The sequence below is a fragment of the Mauremys mutica genome, chromosome 4 (assembly GCF_020497125.1).
Source record: "Mauremys mutica isolate MM-2020 ecotype Southern chromosome 4, ASM2049712v1, whole genome shotgun sequence".
NCBI classification, from domain to species: Eukaryota; Metazoa; Chordata; order Testudines; family Geoemydidae; genus Mauremys; species Mauremys mutica.
In genome coordinates this window covers 40,859,485-40,883,852 of record NC_059075.1, presented here as the reverse complement: position 1 = coordinate 40,883,852, position 24,368 = coordinate 40,859,485, and the positions used below count along the sequence as shown (strand labels likewise).

The following is a 24,368-nucleotide window of genomic DNA, read 5'->3' as shown; positions in this document are numbered from 1 at the left end:
AGGACCTATGCTGATGGGAAAAGCTGTCCCATCGGCATAGGTAGCATCTTCACAAAGTGGTACAGGGTGCAGCACTATAAATGCAGACAAGCCCTAGGTCGACAAAGAATTCTTCCATCAATCTAGTGCTGTCTATGCTGGGGGTTAGGTTGGTACGGGTACGTCTCTTAGAGGTGTGGCTTTTTCACTCCCCTGACCAATGTAGCTATAGCAATGGCAGTTCCTAGTGTAGACCAACCCTTTGCCTGCTCTGAGAGCAAACAGTCCTTTTCCACCCACTAGGTAACAATGCAGCATATAGGGGAAACTGAGACATACACAGGGGTCAGAAAAATATTCCCCAAAATTCCCACTTCATCAGACACTTAATGTAGGGTTGTTACAGCAGATCAGGGAGGTGTCCTGGAGCCAGATTCTGCCCTGAGACTGACATGTGACCGCTGTTGGCTCCAACAGATAAATAACCACCATTTATGTGTGGCATTCGCAAGGCTGTGTGCTGCCCAGCAACACTCTCTGTTAGACATGCCCCTGCAGAGAACATCAAGGATGTGAGATGCCAAGGTTGCCACCCTGGATAAGCTTCTCCTTTAAGGCAAAATTGCCCCACCAGTCACGTTTCTTGTGGCCCCGGGATACTCTGAGGTGCATCTCACGTGCCCACTTCTCAAAAGATGAGGCAACCCCTCATAATCAGGGCACAGGGTGACAGTAAAGCACTAGGGAAGGAAGTAAACAGGAGCCACAAGGAGAGGCAGAGAGATAGTTTTATTTAAGGAACAGAAAGCGAGGTTTGAAACAACAAAGCTGGCAGGGAACCCCAGGGGAGAGTCACATTTCTGTGGGGTGTAACAAAAACTTTCCCAATGTAAAGGCCAGGGAGAAGAGATTGTTCCAAGGGGCTCCGTGGGGCCAGCATCTTCAGCACTTGCTGGGAGGGAATTTTGACTCATTCTCTAACCAACCCACTGAGGGAGTGGATGAGCTCCAGGCAGAACTCCCAGCTTCCCTTTGGGTGAAGGGGCAAGTCTTGAGATGCAGGGCTTTGTAGTGGGGATATGCAACCTGCAGAAGTTTGGCTGAAAGCTTCCTTTCTGAATCAGAGAAACAGGAAGGTTGGGGTTTTAAGCGGCAAGAAGTCTTTCCCTACCCATCTCGCTCATAGAGGCAGGGAGAACGCAGCCCAGTCTGCGGTTCCTGCATCTTCACTTCTGAGACGGCCATCATTGCCCCAGTCTTAGCAGCTGGTATGGCAAGGGAGCGGGTCACCCTAACCTTAGAAGAGATCTTTTCTGGATAATTGTCTTGTTCCTCTCACCTGAATGAGTCCTGATCCTGCACAAATCTGAAGTAGCTGCTGCTTTGCCAGACTTTACTTCCCACTGTACACTGAAGCCATGCCCGCCTCATGGCTTAGCCCATTACAGAGCATTGACTCCAGTTCGTCAGGGTCTTGTCCCACTAGCCAGATGGCTGGGTTTGCCTTATGTCAGCCTGGATGCCGCTCTGTCCCAGGAGCCACTGGCACTGACTGGCAATATCAGACAAATCACCAAGGCTGGAAATGGAACTTGCTCTATTGGCACTGAGGCTGGCTCCATAGTTTCCCCTCTCATTGGCATGGCAATGGCATATTGGGCTGCTTCTGAGGTGGGTAGACACCTCAATTCTTCCATCGGATTTGCTGAAAGAGAAGCACAACAGGACATGGCTAGTATCAGTGCTGATCGCAGCTCAGATCCCTCAGGAATATGCCCAGCGCTTATCTGCCCCACTGGAAGGGAGAACACGGTCAGGAAATTCAGCCCACGCTCGGGTGATGCTGCAGCAAATGACAAGGTGGGCGGGTTTATAAACTGATGTGCCTGGAAAGCTTTGAGGTTTAAGTCAATGAAAACAGTTGGACGTTCCCCTGCAGCATGGGGAATCCAAATCCAGCAGCCCTGGGCTAGCAGCTGGGATCAGCAACAAAAACCAACTAAAGTCAGAAAGTGCAAACTGACCAGGCTAGTGTCACTGACCCACGCTGAGCCAAATGTAAGGAGCAGACAAGCAGCAATAAAGGCAAGTGCTAAAGATCATTGCCCACAACATATGGAACCTCACAATCCCCTAGGAGGTGGGTCAGGATTACTTGCATGGTACAGATGGAGAAGCCAAGGCACGAAGGAAAGGGACAAGGCCATGCAGCAAGCCAGGATGCTGAGTCAGACATTCCTGACTTGCAGTCTCCTGTCAGACTATGACTCACTATAAGCTTGTAATACAATTGGGCCTAATAGGAGAAGTCAAACAGAACACCAAACCCAGAGGTAAAAACCCTTTGATCCCAAGAGGCCCCAGAGCAGTCACCTAGCAGATTGTGTCCAGAATGGACCACCAAAAAGGAGCCAAGCACCACTTGTTATCGCTCGTCACACGCTAAGACTGTAAGCTCCCTGGGGCAGGGACTGTCTTTCACACCTGTGACACTAGTCCTGGCACAATGCCTTAAGCCTCTTTACGCTATCGCAACTCTTCAGTGTGGAGACTCAGCACTGAGCAGTTGCTATTTCTCCCTTTCCCAGCACCAGCTCTTCTCCTCCAGAGACTCTGCATAGATCCCCCTTTCCTGTGTCTAACTGGAACCTCCACTTGGACTAGCATCCTCCCAGCAGGGAGGATGTGGGGACACAGAGCAGCAACCCCAATGCCACACACCAAACAAACCCACTCCTGTCTCCAACTAGCGTCTACAGAAGAGAGCACCAGAGGGCTAGCTCTGGGTGTATGTGGGCGAGGAGTCATTCTTTACCAAGTTGCTGAGGATGCTGTCTATCTTGTCCTCTTCTGCAGAGCCCCGCTCCACCTTACACCTGTACGCCATCAGCTGGTGTCGATCCTTCAGGTCTCTGTATGTCTAGTTAAACAGCAAAACCAGAGCTAAGGAAATCAACCTCCTTTATTGGGCAGCACCCCTCTGTTCAGCTGAGGAATAACCCTCCAAGACCCCCAAAACCTTGGCCACATGCTGATTTCCCCAAAGACTCATTGCTGTGCAGCAGGATCCATCACAGTCCTGGGGGAAAAAAATCACAGACCTTATGCGATGTCCCACTGGAAGATCCGGCCTTCACCTCAAAACCTTTGGGAAAGGCCCCCTCCAGGAAGGAGAAGCTCAAGGAGTTACTGCACCGACTTTTCACTCCTGCTGTAGACCAAATTCCAAGCCTCAAGCCACTCCCAAACTGACAACCATCTCTGAATTGTGCCATTCAGCACAATTGCACCTCTACACCAGAGGAGCTCAGGTGGTAATAGCAGGGGGTGCTGCAGGCTGGGATTGTGAGGCCTCAGCAGAGTTGCTGGAGGTGGGGGTAGAGGGAGTGTGAGTAGGGCTCACTTGGCTTTAGCTGGTTCTGGGAGCACCAGCTGACACTAAAACACAGGGAAAGTAAACCCAGAGGTAAATGAGATGGGCACACGACAACAAGGCAAGGGAGATATGGGAGAGCCTGCCCCCAGAGAGGTATGTCGGGGAGGGGGTGGAGGGGTAAGGGAGGATGTAGACCTTCCCCCTTGTACAGCAGGGACTCACATCAATAACAACATCATGGCACTTATATTTCATGGCAAGGTTCAACCTTGTCTCAACGTCTTCCACCAGGCGCACGTACTCCTGCAGCACCTGGATGAGAAGGCAGGAGGCATCAGCAGAGCTCACTTCCCCATAGTTACCCTTCTTCTCCCCCAAAACACCCCTGCTCCAGCCAATTGGCCTCTTACAGAAGGTCACCACACAGTCCGGCCCGCTCCGCAAGCAGAGGACAGTGTGTGGATGGGACAGCCTCACAGATGAGCCTGCTCAGGAGGCTCCAGGGGTAGTGAACCCAGCCCCTCCTCAAGGGCCCTGCCAACCCAGGGGGCAATTCCTACACTACCCCAACTCAAGGGGATTAGTTGAACCCTTGCCCAAATGAAGCATCTAGAAACGGAACGTAGGGAACAATCCATTTGATGGCCTGGATCATTTAGAGGGGCTTTGCCATCCATGATCTGATCCCACAGACACCTCAGAGCCTGCTGCTGTCCATCTCCCTTAGCTGCATCTACCTCTCTCGGGTTCTCACCCCTACGATGTTCCTTCCAGGCACATGTACATAACATCTATATCCCTAAGGGACTCTGCTGGCACAAAAAAAGAGGAACTCCCCATGGGAAAGTCCTTCACCATCCCCAGCTATAGAAACCAGGCAACAACCACATGGGGTCAATGCCCCTCTCTGGGCTGTAAGCAAATTCACGTGTGGGACCAGGAAGAAATAAACAGTCCCTCCCCAGGTGCACTGTAAGGTATAGGTAACAGCCACTGCTGGTGGCATGTTAGCAAGCTAGTGGTCTGAGTCAGTGCAACAGGATTGCAGACCAAATGGCCCAAAGGTCTGATCCAGTGTGGCAGGACAGCAGATTGGATGGTGTGTTCTGACAGGGCAGTTCCTTTGCTCACCTGCACGGGGGCGCTGTTCCGCTGCAAGATCTCCACCACACGACGGAAGCCAATGGGAGCTCTCTTCTTGGTGTAGCCCAGCCAGTTCTGAAACCACAGCCCAAACTCACAGCACTAATCTTTTCAAAAGGGATGTCCAATGCAAGATTCCCAGAGCATGGGGAATTGGGGACAGGGCTGTTAGTAGATTTGGGTGTGGGGCAGAGGAGCTGCTGGATTGCTCCTCCTCCTCTCTACCCTCTCCATAGCCTCCAGAGGGCAGTGGTAATCTGCCTCTGGCTGAGGATGCTGCTCTTTCCTGCCAGACCCTAGTTCCACAGTCAGCAGCGTCCCATGTCTGGAGACTGGGTTTACAATGCATATGAATCCCATGCAGCTGAGCCTCAAAGGCAGCCGCCTTCTCTGGCTGAGCTGGTAGAAGCTGTACTAAGCCCATCTCAACTTCTTGAGATAGGGGAACCTGCTCTCTGAGCAACTCAATCTGGACCCCACAGCATGGATGGGCCAGGCTCAGAGCTAACACACAATGGCTCTCCAGATAGACCCCAGAGCAGGCCGGACAAGTCACAGTGCTGGAGCAGGGCACTTCAGGTCCAGAGCAGCTCAGGAGACAGACAGCTCACCATCCTCTAACCAGATGGAAACAGATAGACGTAGCCAGGAAACAGCAAGTGTTTGGACCCACCCCCCAGAAAGGTTTTGCCACTCACCTTGGTGGTGAACAGGGCATCCACATCATGCCAGGCTCGCAGCTTGGCACGGGCAGCCAGGGCTGTCAGCACATACTGTTTGTCTGGGATCTGCAAGGCATAGACACTGAATGCTGAGGGTGAGAGCACAGACTGGGGTGAGGGAGCAGGCAGCACCATCCACTCAGCAGGCACCAAGCCAGCTGCTGGGAGGGGAGGGATGGTGCAATCGAAGCCTGAGCCCGGTAGCACAATAGTACATGCAGGGTCACACAAAGGATCTGCAACTGCTACTGAGGCAGGGTTACATGGCTCAGGCCCCCAGCATGGCCCACCCCATTCCACACTGACTCCAGGGAGAGCACCATGGTCCTGGAAGGCATGGAGGGGGCTCCCAACAGGGCTGGTGCAACAGGGTGAGGCTGGCAATGAACTGGCAGTGAGAAGGGCCCATTTTCCCCTTCCAAGCCATGAGAAGCAAGACAGGGCCACCCATAGGCCGAGCACCAAAGCCAGCTAAGGGTCAGGGGAGCTCACCCCAGTTAAGGGAAAAGGCCTCACAGAGCTTGGGGTTCAAATACAGGGGCAAGGGTTCCTGTAACCTGGGATCCCAGCAGCACCTCACACCCCAAGTTCCCAAAACCAAGCTTCCTCCCTTGTCCCCCAGGAGGGTCTGGCTTCCAGACCAGCCCAGCCCAAAGCAAAGGTCTCCACAGAGCTCGCCCCTTATCTAACAGCTGTATCTAATCCCACTTCCCTTCTATCTGGGGAGAAACCCTTTCTCTGCCAAGCCAGCAACCCCTACTTCTGACAGGACTCAGCCTCTCAATTTCCTTCTTCCCAGGCACCCCGGCTCTGTTGCCTGCATTTTTATTGATGCTGTCACAGAAACTCACCTCCCACCAAGAATGAGACACCAATCAGATTTCACTCCCTACCTTAAAGGTTTTCTTCAGGTTGGTCGGGCTGCTGAATGTCCCCTGAAGAGAGAGAGAGAGAGGGTAACACTCAGCCTTTTCAGATCGTGGGCCCCCTGCCCCCTTTGGTATGTCTACACTGCAGACGGGAACGAGTCTCCCAGCCCAGGCAGGCAGACTCACGCTAGTAAGTCTCAAGCTAGTGCACTAAAACCAGCAACATGGATGTTCCAGCTCAGGCTTTGAAGCCCAGGGGGTCAAGTGGGCTTCGGAGCCCGAACTTCCACCCAAGCCAGAATGTCCACACTGCTATTTTTAGTGGACTAGTTTGAGCCCAACTAGAGTAAGTCTGTCTACCTAGGTTGGGAGACTTGCTCCCAGCTGCAATGTAGACCACCCTGCCAGACCCAGAACTCCTGCTTGCCAGGGCTCTATACATTACCAAGGCTGCTAATGCTAGATTGGGAAATGGAGGTTCATTAGCATTAGCCTCTGCTATCTGAGGCTGGGTCTCCCATGCCTCTAGTCTAGAGCGCTCACACACACTTCAAAGACCACTGTGCCACATTTGGGCCTGAAAAGGTTAAAAGCCAAGTTAACCCCTTGGACGCTGGATCCAGCGGCTGCCTCTGAAACAGTGCAAGGTAGCTGCTTTCTCTGAGGTGCCAATTCTTCTGTGATGGCTGCCGTACCAGGCAAAATGCCCCTCTCTAATGCTGTCCTCACACTTCTTATGGCCCCCTGAAGTGCCAGAATTCCATAAAGTGTGGGGACCATTCTGGAAGGTTAGGGGAACTCTCTCTGGAGATCAGGGGGTGGGTATCATCCTCTTTCTTTACCAGTGTGCCAACTTTATGAGCCGAGCAGGGTGGCTGAGTGGCACTGGACTGGGACTCAAGAGATACGAGTTCTAGTCCTGGCTGCTCATTGATCTGCTGAGGGACATTGAGTGAGTCACTGCGCCTCTCCATGCCTCATTTTTCCATCTGTAAAACAGGGGTAGTGACACTAAACTCCCTTGCAAAGTGCTTTAAGATCTACTGATGGGAAGTGCGAGGTAAGAGCTGGGCATTATCATTATTTAGTGACCCATACCAAGGGTTTGGCACTGAATTCCAGCGCCCTGCCTACCCCGCTGTTGCACCCACCTCGCCCTCTGTGTAGTGGTAGAAGCAGGAGTAGAATAGCGTGGTCACCAGTGGCATGTTGAGGATAGAGGCCTTTCGTGGGTATTTCCGAAATATCTCAGACTGCCCAGCAGCTTCCAGATGCCGGTCGTTTGCCTAGGGAAGTAGGATGAGAGAGACTGCATGGAAACCAGGCAAGCCACAGTTTGCTCACCTAGTTCTCAGAGGATGAGGGTTGTCTGGGCCAGTTGTCATGGGACAGGCCTGATTTCAACAGGACCATCTGTGACATTGATAGACCAGGTGCCAGCTCTTACCAAGGCTGTAGGCGTCAGCTGAGCACTGACAAATTCATAGGTGGAAACCAGACCAGCTCACCTGTATGTTGGCATTGCTCAAGATAGGTGTTAGAGTTGTAAGGATGTGCTTAGTATTTAGACTCTATAAAATCCTTGTAAGTTGCTGCATGCATTAATCTTGTTCGTAATGTCTGAATCCCGTGCTATAAGGTAATATGTAAGTTTTGCTTTATAACTGTAAAAATGTCTGCTCTGAACTTGTGAACCCAGGTAGGAGGACTGTTTCCCCCACCCATCAAGAAGGACTATCAAAACGAAGTGGGCCACTGCAAAACATCACGATACAAAGACTGGTTGATGGTGCTCTTACACTCATAGGTTGCTACATGCAAGAAAGCTCATCCCATCAGCTTGAATTCTGGGAGGAGGAAATAAAAGACAGCTGACATGAAAATTCTTCATACTCTCTGCTGTTTGGACTCTCACAGGGCTGGAGTTCGGAAAAAGCAGAGATCCCCAGGGTCAACCTGAGTTAGCCCTAGAAGACATTCAGTGATGACAGATTACTATATCTCTGTCACCTTTTGGAACCACAGACTAACTCATTTGTGCATATATGTTGCCTGCTTTAACCTGTAAATAACTCGCTTCTTTTTCCTAGTTAATAAATCCTTAGTTTATTGTAGGATTGGCTACAAGCGTTGCCTTTAGTGTGAGATTTGGCATCAGTGACTGGTCTCTTGGGACTCGGAGCAACCTGAATCTTTTGTGATCTTTGATGTAAGGAACCATTTAGCATTTCATCCAGCTTGCCTGGGTGGCAAGATAGACTGGAGAGTCCAAGGAGACTGTCTAATTCCATGTAAGACTGTTACAGTGCTGCAGGAGTTTGCATTTATTGCTGGGAGAGTGAAATCTAGTTATATAACCAGTTTGGGGTGTCTGCCCTGAGGCTGGGATTCATGATCGTGAGCCACTCCAGACAGCGTGACACCATCTTAATGTGCTGCACAGCTCTGAAGCAAATGCCCTGCATGTACCATCAGCACATGAATATATTTGACTCTCAGTGCGATAGCTTGGTGCAGTTGTCTATCAGCAAAGCTTGGATATGGAGTCAAATTAGATCCAGGAGGTTGCAAGCCAATCAGCTACAGCATCTAGAAACTTCTTATTCCTCCCAGAAGGGGAATCTTGGCATTAGAACAGGCCGGTCCAAGCCAAAGGCAGATGGAGAGCTCTGAGACACCGCTATGGCCAAAGGAGAGAGGCCCTTACCTCAATGATGATCTGTCTCTCCAGGAGCGTATAATGGTCTTGAACATGAACAGCATCTTCAGATGAAAAGGGCAACCTGGCCAGCAGCAATGAGATTAGGACAGTCATTATCAGCATCTCTTCCCAGTACACAAGGCCTGGAGGGGCTCTCTCTTCCCTACTTTACCTTACCAGAGTGTGCCGGGGGATGCACCCCCCATGTTCTTGCTCCCCATATTCATGGTGAGTCAGAATGGCAACCCTCTTTGGCCTCACCCACCCAAATGCTCTGGGAGTGGCAGTGAGTTCTCAAGCTCTGACCTTCCCAGATCACTGCCTGCTCTCTCAGATGGAGGCCATCTACGAAGAGAGCCCAATCAGAGGGGGAAATCTTCTGGATTTCAAGGAGCGGTAGGTGAGAGAAGGGAGCTCAGAACAATGCTAGTGATGCCCACCCGAGACTAACATTTCACCTTGGCACCCCCGGTCTCATCCCCACCCATGGGGTCAGTGATCAGAAACTCCCCATGGTCTCTGCCCTCCAATCAGCAGAAAATATTTCGGGGTACTGATCATCACAGGCTGTTCATAATCACGCTGTGTTGTTCCTCAAACCCCCGCTCAGTGATGAAAGAGAGACCACTGTCCCTCTAATCCTGTGCATCACAAAACTCTACTGCAGGGGTAGTCAATAGGTGTACCAAGGGCCAAATCCAGACCACTAGACACTTTTGAACGAACCCAAAAAATTTTATATACCTTGTTTTTATTATTTTCTCTGGAGTCTGGTCCTTGACTATACCTTGATCAAGAAATTTGGACCTTGGCAGAAAGTAGACTACCCTTGCTCTACTGGTTCCAGCAGGCTGCACTTCTTATTCCACTCTCCAGGAGGCACTCACACCCCACCAGTTCCCCACCTTCCCTGCTCACCTGATGCAGCCTTTAAGAAATTCTCTTCGTTTCTCTGCATCCTGGATGCTCAAGTGCTCCCGGTACTGGGACAGCTGGAGGGGGCAGAAAGAAAACAGGAGTGGTTCAAAAGGGAATGGGCTCAGGAGATCTGGAATGTCACCTTCCAACAAAACATGAACTCAAGCCCTGCCCACTGACTACACCTGCCTAATGGCTACCCATTCCCGGTCCCCAGGCTCTTGTCACAACAGCATCCTTTGTTGGAAGGAGGAGGGGGAAGTGCGAGGGGTCTGATCGCAGCCTCTCTGAGGGGTCTCCCTCACCTCATAAAAGCTACACAGGAGAAGGACCTGCCACGACTGGGAATACTCACAGCAACCTCCTCGGTCCTGTCCAGGAATCTGCAAAGGGAAACAAAGCATTAGCCCTGCTCAGTACCCTTCACTCTGGGTCCAACCACAGGCAGTGCGTTCAGCCCAGCCATGATGCCGGGTGGGGAGCCTCACCTGAGCAGGTCCAGGAGTAGCTTCTGCTCCCCTGTCTCTTTGAGGAAATGGATTAGATGGCGCAAGGCCACCTGTCGCACCTCCAGCTCTTGGAACAGGATCTCTAGGTGGGGAGAAACAGGCAGGATGTCAGCACTGAGGAGCCATGAGAAAGTGTGAGCAGGTCAGCCTGGGCTGTTCCAGCATGGATGGCACTGCTAGCTTCTGGAAGAAAACTAAAGGATTCTGCAAACCCCCCTCTCCAGAGCACAGTCCAACCTCTAGTGACCAGGGGTTAGGAAAGGAACCCAATTCCACCTGTTTAATGGCCAAGTACTCTGTGGTGCATCGTCATATCCCACACAGGTTCATCTTCATTCATCCCCATCCCAACCTCTGCCCTCTCCTAACAGGGTCCCAGGTATTCATACAGTGTCTCTGGGTCTTCACAGCCAGCACAAATCCCATCCCTTTACACTCACTGGATCCAAGGTGCATCTCTCTCAAGGAGACACCTACCTCAGTTAAGCAGCACCTAAAAAGAGTGATTCCAGCCTTTCTCTCCCTTTAACTTGCAGCAGATGAGAGAATCTGGCCACACTCCCCTTAACAGAGAAACACAATCCTGCACAGACACCACTGGCCCTAGCCACCTCCCAGCCACATTTACCTTTCTTCAGCGTCCTCTTCAAGAATATTAGAATCTGCAAGCAGAAGAGACATCCCTCAGATGAGCAGATGAACCCTCACTAATATCTGGACAGGCAGAGACACCAGCGGAGGCCCACTCAGCCCCAGACATCTCAGCTCCAGCCTTCATGCAAGGCTTGATCAGTATTTTGTATTGAGCAATGCTGGTGTCTTCTGTACTGCGTAGGCCAAACACAGGCCTGGGGGAGCCTGCAAGCTGACACTCACTGGTTTGGAGAGAAGGTCTGCTGGCTTTTCTATAGCTTAGATAAGCGATGCTTCAATTCTACAACTAGGGCATTTCCTTTACGTCCCTTCTGAAGGACCCCAAAGAGCTTTCCTAGCAGCATACATACAGGGATCACCTCACCCACCTCGTTGGAGTGGGAGGGATCACACCACCCAGCACGTGGCTCATTTGCTGCACAATGCTCTGGGAGGCCAAGAGCCCGGGACAAACCTCTCCCCTTATGAGCAGCTCCCTGGAATATTCAGTGCAGTGTGCAGGGACTTGAGCTTTCCACATCTCACCCCAAAGCCCTGCACACAGGCAGTGACAGGGAACCTGATCCATCGGGCACAGGAGGTGGAGAAGGAGCCGATTGCTGGGATTCCAACCAGAGGTTCCAGAGAAGCACGTGACTTTTAACCAGAGGCTTAGAACATGTAGTTTCCCAGACCTCAGACTTGGCCCTTTTAGGTAACACACTGATTTTAATTCAAAGCACCAGCAGCGTTCAGGGGCTAAATGGCTGTGCAGATACATGAACCCTTTATGGGACCATCCTGGCCACCACCCACCCAACCCTATACTGCCAGAGGAGGACTCACAGCTGTAATGACATTCCCATCATGCACCGCAACAGCTTCATCCAGGAGCTCCAGCTTCTCCCGCAGGGAACGGAACCTCTCCAGTGAGCAGATCTGGGACATCGTTGGAGACAAGGAAACACTACATCAGCCAAGTGCCTGGAATCCAACCAAGATACAGGGAGCTAACGCTCCCTCTAATCTTGAATGATTCAGCAACATGAATCACTCCTCTTCAGAAAACTTCTCATTCCTTCGGAGCCCAGGGCTGTGAGCGGGTCTCCCACTGAAAGGGTTTTGCAGGATCAGGCCCTTTAACTATACAGCCTGGGGGCAGCATGGTGCATGCACTTCTCCCCAAAATACCCTGCAACCTGCAAACCACCAGAACTCATCAGAGCAGAAGGGCCCTGGTCTCTGGGATCCTCTGAAGCTGATCTGCAGACTGGAAGTGGATGACTCTGCCTCTTCCTTGGCTCCCTTTAGCCCTGAGCTGCTCTTCCACCACTCCTTAGCCTTGGAGCTACTATTTCCCTCAGTGGAGATGGAAGCAAAGCCCTTCACCAACTAGTAAGAAGGGATAGTTACAACCTTAGCGAAGGGGCAGCAGCAGTTGGGTGGTTACTTCTGCACACACCACCTTTTCCTCCACAAGACTCATCTGCTCACTGCCAGCCCTGAGCAGCTGGGACCAAGGTCCCAACTCCACTGCACCAAGGACAACTCCCACTTTCCCTGCCCCAACTTCATAGTTGATTTCCACCAACTATGAAGAGAACCATAGCCCTAAAGTTGACCCCATGAGTGCTTTTTCATAACGCCAGCTCCAGAAGGGTCAGCAGCACTGCAGATGACCTCATGCCATGGGAGAAGCCTCCAGGGTCTAATAGAGACAAAGGCTCTAGCAGTGGCCCAATGATTGCCACCTGTCACTTATTCCTGACTCTAGGAGCATCTCAGTGCTTCTCTTCTGCTTTTGCTCCTCCACTTGGCAAAGCCATAGGTGGGCACAGAGCTTTGGACAGTTGTGCCCACTATGGCCATGCACCAATTAACAGAGCTACCCAGTTCCCCTGCCCAGTCCCACAATACAGAGGTGCAAGCAGGAGGCAGCCTGAGAGCACTAATGCGACACTCTATACCTTGAGAGAGTGCCCTGTAACCCCCATATCTAAATATGTATACCTCGGGGGAGCGCCCTGTAACCCCATAACCCCTCGCCCTGTAACCCCTATATCTAAATATGTATACCTCGGGGGAGCACCCTGTAACCCCATAGCCCCTCGCCCTGTAACCCCCATATCTAAATATGTATACCTCGGGGGAGCACCCTGTAACCCCATAGCCCCTCGCCCTGTAACCCCCATATCTAAATATGTATACCTCGGGGGAGCACCCTGTAACCCCATAACCCCTCGCCCTATAACCCCCATATCCCTCATTTATATATAATTGTGATATTGCATATAGTGAAGACGCGATAAATCGACCACCGAGCACTCTCCCGTCAACTCCGGTACTCCACCAGAGTGAGAAGAGTACACAGAGTCAACAGGGGAGCGTCAGCAGTCGACCTACCACAGTGAAGACACCGTAGTAAGTAGCTCTGAGTACATCGACTTCAGCTACGCTATTTTCGTAGCTGAAATTGCATAACTTAGACCAACTGGTTCACTGCTCACCCCCCACCAGTGTAGACCAGGCCTCAGTAATGCCCACCAGACATGCCTGGACTTGTGATCTCTAAGCACATGGACAAAGGGTATAAAACAGAACACAGTGGCCCCAGGCTTGGCCTTTTCTCATTCCCCCACCTATGCTGCAAGCAACAAGGACACTCAGAAGACTGAAGACTCCAATAGAGGAGACTGGCCCAGGTTTCAAGGGTGAAACCTGTGTACTATGACCTGCAATATACAGTGGTCTGAGAAAAACTGCTTAGTCTAGATGTTGCCCAGTCTAATAGGATTGAGAGTTTAGACTAGGGGTCGTCAACCTTTCAGAAGTGCTGTGCTGAGTCTTCATTTATTCACTCTAATTTAAGGTTTCGCGTGCCAGTAATACATTTTAATGTTTTTAGAAGGTCTCTTCCTGTAAGTCTTTAATATATAACTAAGCTATCGTTGTATGTAAAGTAAATAAGGTTTTTTAAATTTTTAAGAAGCTTCATTTAAAATTAAATTAAAACGCAGAGCCCCCCAGACCGGTGGCCAGGACTTGGGCAGTGTGAGTGCCACTGAAAATCAGCTCATGTGCCGCCTTCAACACACGTGCTATAGGGTGCCTACCCCTGGTTTAGACAATGTGCTTGTATATTATTTTATTTTGGTAACTAATTCTGACTTTTTGCCTGTCACTTAAAATCTCTCTTTTGTAGTCAATAAACTTGCTTTACTGTTTACCTTTACCAGTGAGTCTGCCTGAAGTGTTTGGTCAATCTGCTCAGGTTTACAAAAGCTGGTGTATATCCACTTTCCATTGATGAAGTGGTGAACCAATTAATAAACTTGCACTGCTCATCTTAAGCTGTGCAAGGCAGTATATTCCCAACATACAAGGCTGGGAGCCTGGGGGGACTGGGCTGCTGCCTTTCTCTGTGTGATTCATGAGTGGCTCTGGGAACATTCATGCAATCTAGCTGAGTGTAGGGCTGCACATGCAGTGATGATAGCGCCTGGAGGGGTTTTCTGCTTGTCACTAGCAAAAAGAGAGACAACCCAGGCTGGAGAGTTAAGGGGGCACAGCGGTCCCATGGTCCCAGGCTGCACCTCGGGGATCCCATCACAACCAAGGCTCCCCTCTTGCAAGCAGATGGAAAAGGAATGTCTTTACCTTGCCCCTCTGCATTCGTCTGACTGTATCCTTGGGACTCCAGTCGCTGCTGTAATCCTGCAACAGAAGACACAAGCATCTTATCAACTTCCCAAGATGCTGTGGGGCCAAGCTATCCCAGAGTTTGCTGTGCAGCTCCTCCCACTCAAAGCTGGGACAGATGAAATAACTTGTCACACAGTTCACAGCAGCTAGAAGGGTTTCCCAGTAGGCTTTGCAAAGAACAAGAGCAGTAGAGTTCTGATGTGACTGAATTTGGCCTGGGTAAAGAGGTTCCAGAGTCTTGTCACTTTCCTGGAACCTTTATCGGGGAGGAGACAGATTGATCTGGTTACTGGCTGGTACCACTGGTGCAAGCGCAATCCAAGAGACTCTGAAGTTCAGTGCCCAGAATGCCACCAGGCTACCATTTATGTGCAAACTTTTACTGCTGGTGAAAGGGGCCAACCACACCTGCAGAGACAGAGGTCTCTTGTTTATCCACACGATAGCTACAGCCTAGTAGGTACTGTGCAGGAGAGCTTGCTCTCACACTACCCTAACATGCCTGACCCCTAACCTCATAGAGCTCCCTCAAAAGCCCACAGCTGGGTTCAATCTCCATGGCCTATTCAGTCCTTAGCTTCTCTGCTGAAACTACCTAACAGCTGGAGTGGTTTTGGGGATGAGGACACATTCCCATAGAGCCTCAGTTGGCAATGACTTTTGCTCAGGCCCCACCTATGGCAAATTGGCTAGAGCCAGAGGCCGAAAGGAGAACAGGGTGTCTATTTATTGCCTTGGACAAAGACTATCACTGCATCCACATGGGAGGTGCGTCTTCGAATGGACTCCCACCCAGTGATGAGCTGCCAAAATCTTAACAACGGGTTCCCTATAAAAAGTTCTGATTTAACAACGGGTTCCCTATAAAAAGTTCTGATTTAAGGGATGTGCGACAGCATGTATTTTTTGTACCAATAGGGTTACCATACGTCCATATTTTCCCAGGAGGTGATTAAGAACCGAAAAGCCTAACATGTCCAGGAAAATACAGATGTATTTTAACCCTACCTAAAGTTCTTTTTTAAAAAGATGGGGCTGAACTAGAAATGAGCTCCGTTTCACATGTGTGGGTGGTGATCAGGGAGAGTCTCAATTTTTGGGTCTTTTTCTTATATAGGCTCCTATTACCCCTCACCCCCGTCCTGATTTTTCACACTTGCTGTCTGGTCACTCTAGGGTGTGCACATGTGTGGGTCCCAGCTGCTCCCTGCCCCCCCCTCATTAAAGCAGGTGTGCAGGGTTACTGCCCTGGGAACTGCAGGGCACCAGTGGATGTGGGGCTGGCTGCAGATAGGGGCGTGGGGCAGGGCTAGCTGGAGGCAGGGAGTGACACGGGCTGGCTGTGGGCAGGTGATGCAGACGGGCGGGCTGCGGGTGGCTGTGGGCAGCAGAGGCTGGCTGCAGACAGGGGGTGGCTGTGGCAGGGGCTGCGGGCAGGGGGCTGGCTGCGGGCAGGGGGCTGGCTGCGGGCAGGGGGCTGGCTGCGGGTGGCTGTGGGCAGGGGGTGGGGCAGAGGGCGCCTGTGGGCAGGGGCTGGCTGTGGGCAGGGGCTGGCTGTGGGTGGCTGGGGGCAGGGGGTGGCTGGGGGCAGGGGGTGGCTGGGGGCAGGGGGCGGCTGGGGGCAGGGGGCGGCTGGGGGCAGGGGGTGGCTGCGGGTAGCTGTGGGCAGGGGCTGGCTGCGGGCAGGGGGGTGGCTGCGGGCAGGGGGGTGGCTGCGGGCAGGGGGGTGGCAGGGGCTGGCTGGGGGCAGGGGCTGGCTGGGGGCAGGGGCTGGCTGCGGGTGGCTGGGGGCAGGGGCTGGCTGGGGGCAGGGGCTGGCTGGGGCTGGGGGCAGGGGGTGGCTGTGGGTGGCTGGGGGCAGGGAAGGGGCGCAGATACTCACACGGGGGGGGGGGGGGGCTGGGAGCAGCAGGACGCAGCCGGGGACTCACCAGGGCCAGAGGTCCAAAGAGCAGGAGCAGCAACAGGGCCAGGAGGCAGCTCACATGGCTCTCGCAGCACAGCGCAGCGCCCCCCGGCGGCCGGGAGGAGGAATTACAGGCTTCCCAGGCAGAGCCCATCAAAGCTTCCCTCGCAGGGAAGCTAGTTAACAAGCGGTTCTAAAACCGCTTCTAAATTTAACAACGGGTTCGCGCGAACCGGTGCGAACCGGCTCCAGCTCACCCCTGCTCCCACCCCAGGGACCTTAAACCCCAAGTGTTGGTTTTATGGGGGCAAACTGCTCCCCCCAACTGATTGGAGAGACCATGAATTGGCAGGGAAAGGATTCAGTTACATCTTCCCATTCCCATTCTACCCTCAGACAGGCTCCTTCAGGTGAGCCTTCCCCAGCAGCACAGGGAACCCAAAGCCAACAGCCTCAGGTTAGTGCCTGGGGACAGGCAAAGGAAAGAGACTCAAATGAGGTGAAAGGGACCAGGCAAGTGTCACTGCCGCATCCTGAGTGACAGGCAGGGAGTGAACAATGGGCAGCCATGGGGAAAAGTACATGGGATTTTAAAATTCACTGACGTCTCATCAAATCATACAGGCCAGAGAAGGAAGTGCCTTTTAGGTTCCACCCCGCCCCTCCCTCTAATATGCCAGTGCAGGACTGGGCCCTGCTGTACTGTTCTTGGGAGTTTGGGGGGATTGGGCTGCTGCCTTTCTCTGTGTGAATCATGAGAGGCTCTGGGAACTCTAGGGCCTTGCACAGTCTATGGTAAATGTCCCAAGCATCAGGGTTTCCACTGAGACAGCTCCTCCGCCTGATCCAGATCACTGTCCAGAAGTTGGTCCTGGAAGTCAGAAGAAACTTTCCCTACCGTTGTTTCATCCCATAGCTATTATTTCCCCCTTTATTATGCTAGATTATTCCTCCCCCGACCTACTTAATAATCTCGGGTGTGGGGGGGAAATGATAGAGAAGGAAAGGACACTTTCCATACAGAATGTTTATCTCAGCTGCATCCCTTAAGGAAGTGTGTGTGTAAAGAAAAACAGCATATTCAGGAGGAGAACAGCACCACCAGGGGGCAGGGTGTTATTCCTGAGTGAGGTGTCCTGGGGCTCTGAGTACCACTCTTGATTGGGAGTTAACAGGCTGTCAGTTCCAGTCTCACAGCAGGAATGAAGCCATTGCCAATGCTGGGGCTGCACTGTAGGTGAGGAAGAGGCTTTCAGGCAAAGCATTAACAAGTGTTCCCTTCTGCCCATCTCTGCCGGGCTTCTCAGTAAGAAGAGGGAGAACTCCCGTGTCTCCACCAACACGTTCACCGTTAGTGGAAAAAGATGTGATGTCTGAGGCTCTACCTGAGTTACTGCTGAAGGGATTCCAGCAGGCTGGAACTGGGATTGTACATCTCACCTTTGCCCTCCCAGTTCCTACACTGCCCTCTGCTAGCTAAACAGGGACTGGTCACTCACCCCATGTGACCTTTGCAGTCCATTGCTCTGACCCTGGGATTGTGAATGTGAGCCACCCACCTTGTATTCCGCCTTTGATCTGCGCAGCTCTGGAGCGTAGCTTTTAACTCCTGTGTCAGAGAGAGCTGTGAAGGGGAAGGCAACACACTGAGTAGCACGTCTGAGATCCTGATTCACATCATCCTTCCCATATTTCCCCTGGTCTAAGCTTCCCCCCAGCACAGGTTTCTTTGTCAAAAGAACAGACTGAGAAGCAAAACCTGGGCCAGGCCCATGGACTGAGAGGAGCCCATATGTCCAAGGACTGGGCACAGAGCTGCAGCGAACCAGAATGTGAGAAAGTCTGGCTAGAGGCCCCTTCCAACCCACAGGAGGCTCTATTCAGGCAGGTTACTGTCTATCAAAGAGGCAGCATATTTAGCCATTACAGAATGGGAATGAGTCAGGAGATACTAGTCTATTTCTGACCCTTCTACTGATTTGCTGGGGGACTTTGGGCAAGTCTGTGCCCTAGTTTCCTCATCTGTAACACGGGCAAGATATAGTGACCCAACTTTCCAAAGGGCTTTGAACTTGGGGTTAAAATCCCCTACATAAGTGTCAAGTGTTATCTGCCCCTTCCCCCACCCTGCCCAGAAAGGAATAAAAACTGCTCTCTTACCATCTGAAAGGGACTGAAAACTCCCAAGTTTGTTTCTTCCTAAAAGAATCAAACAGGCAACAGTGAGAGATTTTCATCTGGCTTTCCCCAGGCAGCACCTCTCACCAAAGGAACAGAGAACTACATTCCAAGTGGGCATCACAGGCTAACTATTAGACAGGGCCAGCCTATGGGAAACGAATGGGGAGGTCTCAGGCCACTTCCTACTGAACATCTGTCCATATCACACAACAAAACTGGCACTAACTGACCCCTTGCTGCCACAGGGGCCAAGGGCTGAGAGGGTTATGGAGCTTGAAATCCTTCTCACCCCTGGAGGGGTCCACTAAGGATCACTGAGCCACTCTGGGGGTACAGTGTTGTGAGGGGAGGGAGACGCCACTGGCATCTGTACCTACACTGGGACTATACAAAAGTCTTCAGTCTCCAGGGCTAGAATTTCAGCACCTTTCACCAGCACTAAATCAGTTAATGTATAAGAACAGGGGCAGTCAAAAAACATGCCACATGAGGAGAGGACATTCAGAGGAAATTGAGCTTTGGAATTGGGCTTGTTTCCAGGCTGGAGAGACAACAGCACTGAGCCACACGACTCTCCCTCAGCCAGCTGGACTATGTCTGGCAATGCCGACGTGAAGTCACTAGCTCCGTCCCCACATGCAACAGCAGAAGCCATCTCAGCTCCAGGGGAAGGGTATTTGCCTGCTGCCTCTGTGGCAGAGAGGACCAAGCACAGCCCACCTGGGCCAAACACAGTCCCAAATCGCCTGCTTTCATCTACACAGATGGGTGACTGCTGGAGACTACAGCTCCCAGCATGCCATGCTCCACCTTGGTCCAAGCAGCTTTGTTACTCCACAGAGCATAGCATGCTGGAAGATATACTCTACATGGCCTGCCCCTTTATACTGAAAGAGACCTCAGTCAATCCCCCAGAGATGATGCATGACCCCGCTTCCCCCCCCCCCCCCGACCCCACTATGTCGCTTCTGCTCTCCGCACTTTATAAAAGTCAGATGTGATCATTGACACCTGTCAAGTGGCTGATACAGCCTGTGGCTGGGCAGAGATGGGGCACTTCTGGTCTGGGATATGCACAAAGAAACTGGAATCCTTCCTTATGCTCTTGTGGGAAGGTCCATCTGCCCCAGGCAAGTAGGGGACTTTACCTTTGAAGAAACTGCTGATGGAGTAAGAGGAGGTTTGCTTGGGGAGAGCTGGATGGGAAGAAGAGCCTTTCTGTAGGCCTGAGTCTCTCCCTTCAGGAGCGTTAGAGCTGCTGGAGGCAGTCTCTTTGATGGACCAGGAAATACCTATGGAGAGAGAACAACCCTTGTAACTCAACGAGAAAACATAAAACCAAAGACCTTAATGAAAAATTCTAGAGTGGAAGAAGCCTGTTACCTCTTGTGTCCTCATCAGTTTTAGTTTGGGAACATTCTGCACATTCTCCCTCCGTATTTACCTCCCTGTATCAACTGGATACTGTACTCAGCACATAGCTTCCTAAACTTGAACTGTGTAGTGCTAAAGTTTAAGCAGCTGCCCCATTCCTCCTCAGAAATGGCTGCATTTCAGTGGTGTTGTATGGCTACAGCTTGTATAAATATTACAGAAGATCACTTATATGACACAGTACATTTAAATGGTGCTGTATGAGGTGTGCCACATTCTCTGCTCCAAAGAGCTTACAATGGAAGATACAAAACTAGATACTGGATCCTTTGGTTTCTCTGGATTGGAGAAATGTAAGACATTCCCTTCCAGGCACTACAGAACTGAGATTACCTTGATCCCTGCAGAGGACAGGCAGGTATTGTGACAACCATAGATGGGGACAATAACTTGCTCAGCTTTGCTCCCTGTTGCGCTAAGCACAGCAGGCAGTCTCTCTCTCTCCACACAGCTGCACCCTAGTCCCACCGCAAACACAAGCTTTTGAACAACTGGCACAGCAGAAGAACAGTGAGCCAGACTGTGATAGTGTGTGGTGGGGTGAAGAGGCTGACTGGGAAGGTGAACAGGAGACACAAGCAAGAAGAGCAGCTGTGGTGCAAGGTGAGAAGCACTGACTCTGTGAAAAGAACTAGCTGCAGCGTGGTGGGAGCACTGCAACCCTTTGATCTCTCAGGTAATAAGAATAAGGTAGGGGGATCCATGCACAGCATTGAAGTTCACTGGGTTGGTCCAAACCTGAGGACATGGCTATATCCAAGCTTCTTCTTAACAGGAAACTGTGCTCTGATACCACCCACCCTGTAAAGCTCCCACCCCTGCCCATAGCTTGGCAGAGACTAAACTGTTACTGTGGTGACCTTTAGGGTATATGGACCTTGCTTCCCCACAACCCTGCCTCACCCCATCCCTTTTCTGTTCTCAGAAGAATTAAATCTCTTCTTTCCCAGGCATGTTGCTGGCCATCCCTCCCAACCCCCTTTATCTAAGATGCCACAGCACCTAGCATCGTAGCTTTGGGAAGTTTTTAATTATTACGCTTTATTATTACACTTCAATTGTCTGCGCAGTGCCACAAATGTGTTGCTCTGGTGGAGGAGGGGGGTGCACAGGGAGCAGATTATACTCAAATTATCAATATTAACTAGGGTTGCACATTTTAGTGGTCAAAAAAATTGGTCAATTAACTAATCAAATATTGGCCCAATATTGCCAAATAATGTAAAAAATGGTCAAATATTTTAAAGCACGAATTTATTAGAACAGTAACAAAACAGTAAAACTTTATGGTCTCCAACAGGTTTAGTTTTAAATAGATAATTATGCCAAATTACAAAAAACAAGTTACTTAATGGAGTTATTTTAACTCAGAAAAACGCAAAAACACAATCTAATGAAATTCTAAGAAATGAAAGAATGGCACCATGATGCAATAAAAAAGATAGGTTGCCACCTACATCAGGGCATTTTTGGTGGAAATTTGACCATGGTCAAATAATAGTCAATTGACATTATTTGATCAGTCAATTGACCGTCTTGCCACGCCTGATATTAACTATCCAAGAAGGGGACTCTCAGCATTAAGGAATCTGACATCGTCAAAATACTGTAGGATTATCCCCAAGACTGCTCCAAGAAGCAAGTTTTGTCTGCACTTTGATCTCTGCTATTCCCTATAACAATCCAGGAGTCATGACCCCCAAAGGATGTAGACAGCAGCTGTCAGAGGGTCTTAACCCAGCTCCCATTCAGTCTCCAACTGTCCACCTGAAATGGATTGATTCAACTGCTTGCAACTGAAACTTGTACCTCAAACACCACATCAGCCCATCAATCATCATGCTGAACCTTGTAGCATCTCTGACAAAGTCCTGCAGGAACTGGCATAAAAGATTTTGGGAGAAATGGGTTTCAAGTGAGGGAAAGCGTAATAGGTTGTCAGTCATACTTCTGGCGGTTCCTTCACCTATGCTTGGTGGATGCCAGGCATGGATAAAGTCTATGCTGGCCTGTGCTTGATATTGAGAGAGGGAAAGTGGAATTCCCTCCACTTCTATAAATGGAAAGAGTACAAAGGAGACATCTGGGGACCTCATCTCATTATCCTTCTAATGGGCACAGGCAGATACAAGTTTATATGAAAGAATGGCAAGTGGGAGAATTAGACTCTGAGATCCCAGCATTTCTGGGGAAAGGATCTGACTCTGGAGTAAGAAAAGTAGCTGCACAGCTCAAGTCCAGACAAGAATGTTTTCATAAGCTTTCCCTCCCCAACATAACTTTCAGATACCCCTGCACTTACTGCCCACTGGCTCTCCACTCCAGCTGAATTTCTCAAGGTCGTCATCATCATCTACAATCTCTCGAAGGCTGTTCACTGCCCGCTTGGACTCCTTTAGCTATGGACAAACACAAGGTTAGCATGAAGACCATCTCTATTCCACTCAGATAGCCTGAGGCTTTCCTGGACCCACTCCAATCCAAACAAACCTTTTGCACATGCCTTTCCCAGCCCCCCGCCCACAGCTTAAAGAACAGTGGAAGATGTTCCACACTTCAATTGGCCAACAATCAGCCCCTTTTCACCCAGTATATGGAATTTGAGGACTATGAACATCTGAGCGATCAGTTATAAATACCTCAAACTAGAAGGAAGTGCAGGTGGGGGATCATTGGAAAGGTCATTTACCCTCAATTTATTATGAGGTCTCAGATTTGCCCTACAGGCCTGATGCCAAGAGACCTTAAGGATCTCTACAGAGATAATCAGAAGATAAAAAACAAGAAATATCTGTCTTCTCTCTCATTTTCCCAGCAAGACTAAGTCAGTGAGTAGAGCTCATTAAAAGGTTAATTCTGAAATTTTCAATTAATTTAGTGCCAAGCACAGGTGCCTGTTTGATAGTTCTGAAGACCTCTGTTTATCCTCAGGGACTCTAGGGCAAGAGGGAATTCCGTTTCCCTGATCCAGTTTGCTAAAATGGCCATGAAGGGGACCAAATCTACTACAATTCTATTCTCACAACAACAGACACAAATCTACTAGAAAATGAACTGAGGTCCAACAACTCCCTTGATTATTTTTAAAAAGAAAAATATACTGTATTTTTTTGGTGTTTTCTACTTATTCCCCCTCCCAGGAACATTACACATATTCTCCAAGCTTTATAGAGAAATTGAGGAAGAATGCAGGAACCAACATTTTATGCCCTTCAGACTCCCTGTTCCTTCCCATGGATCTAGTGCAGCTTCTTTCAAGCAGAGGGGGAAAAGGAGTTAACTGTATGCACAGGAGCCCTTAAACAACTGGCTTTCTCCATTTTCCAATCTTTTGGAAGAAAGAGGCAAGTCTCTACGGTTTTATCAATCCATGCAGTCTGAAGACTATACCTGGGAGAGCTCATCATCGTCATCATCAAATGTGAAGGCTTTACACTTGGAGCTGTGCCAATACTCCTCCTCGTCAACTTTCATCCTGTTCATCTGGAAAAGGAGCCAAAGAGAAACACACGTGTTAAGCGACAGGCAAATCTCCCCAGGCTGGATCAGAACCAGCACTTCGGGGCCTAGGCCCTACAAGGGAGGGCCCTTGGGTCACCCCACTTGAGGGCTTTCAGGGGACTGCAGCGCCTGACCAGGAAAAGAGGGGTGGCCCCACAGGGGCCGGAGGAGAAGGGAACAGTGGGAAGCGAGGCTGTGGCGGATCAGATCAGCCCGTGGCCCGGCAGGTCAATAACCCGACTGACACAAGGGGACCGGCTGCGCCAGAGGGCGGATACCGGGGCCCCGGCTCGGCCGCCGGACCGTCTCGCCCTCCAAGGCCGGGGCAGCGGGGCCCCGAGCCGCCGCGCAGTGACTGTGAGCGGCAGGGCCAGGCAGGCCCCGCCCGGCACAGAGAGAAGGGGCTCGGGGCCACCCCCAGGACACAGGCGCTCACCGCCCCTCCGGCCAGCCCGACTGCCCTGAGAGTGCCCGCCTCCTCCCCGGGATGGGGGGGAGCTGTTAGCTCCCCGCAAAGCATCATGGGGTGTGTAGTTTCCGCCTTCCCGTCTCATCCACGCCGCCCTCTGCCTTGTTCCCGGCGGGGGGGGGGGCTCGGTCCGCGGAGATTTGGACTACGAGTCCCAACAGGCCTCGCGAGAAACGGGGTTGACTTTGACATCCCGCTGCCCGTCGGCGGCGGAGCTCAAATTATTCCGCCACAGTTGGCGGAAGGCGCAGAGCTCGGAGGGCGCTCGGGGCGGGGGACGCTGTGTCCATAGCGATGCGGCCAGACGCAGAAGCGGGGAGAACTC

General features: G+C 51.1%; 1 protein-coding gene across 4 annotated transcripts; it reads right to left on the bottom strand.

The window, feature by feature from the left end:
• Positions 1-755: 755 nt before the first annotated feature.
• On the bottom strand, positions 756-24,340 carry VIPAS39 (VPS33B interacting protein, apical-basolateral polarity regulator, spe-39 homolog). Of its 4 annotated transcripts, none has more exons than XM_045016129.1 (20): positions 24,011-24,340; positions 23,464-23,556; positions 22,376-22,472; positions 19,788-19,931; positions 18,619-18,657; positions 18,018-18,082; positions 14,508-14,564; positions 11,697-11,789; positions 10,846-10,879; positions 10,197-10,299; positions 10,064-10,091; positions 9,709-9,782; positions 8,797-8,872; positions 7,241-7,375; positions 6,114-6,155; positions 5,197-5,286; positions 4,487-4,573; positions 3,578-3,667; positions 2,795-2,899; positions 756-1,684 (listed from the first exon to the last, which is right to left on the bottom strand). In XM_045016129.1, exons 1-20 carry the CDS (start codon positions 24,095-24,097, stop codon positions 1,664-1,666), a joined length of 1,560 nt encoding a protein of 519 aa, XP_044872064.1. In that variant the 5' UTR covers positions 24,098-24,340; the 3' UTR covers positions 756-1,663. The 4 variants fall into 4 exon arrangements, with proteins under 4 accessions (XP_044872064.1, XP_044872065.1, XP_044872067.1 ...); XM_045016130.1 differs by having other exon boundaries at positions 24,095-24,340; XM_045016132.1 differs by lacking the exon at positions 24,011-24,340 and adding an exon at positions 23,853-23,984.
• Positions 24,341-24,368: the final 28 nt, after the last annotated feature.

Bases quoted from the DNA above. Each gene is read 5' to 3' on its own strand.
- VIPAS39 (XM_045016129.1), bottom strand. From the start codon at position 24,097: ATGATGCTTTGCGGGGAGCTAACAGCTCCCCCCCATCCCGGGGAGGAG. The intron at 22,473-23,463 runs GTATAGTCTTCA...GTTTGTCCATAG, and splicing joins ACGATGATGAGCTCTCCCAG to CTAAAGGAGTCCAAGCGGGC. The intron at 7,376-8,796 runs GTAAGGGCCTCT...CTACTTCCCTAG, and splicing joins AGAGACAGATCATCATTGAG to GCAAACGACCGGCATCTGGA.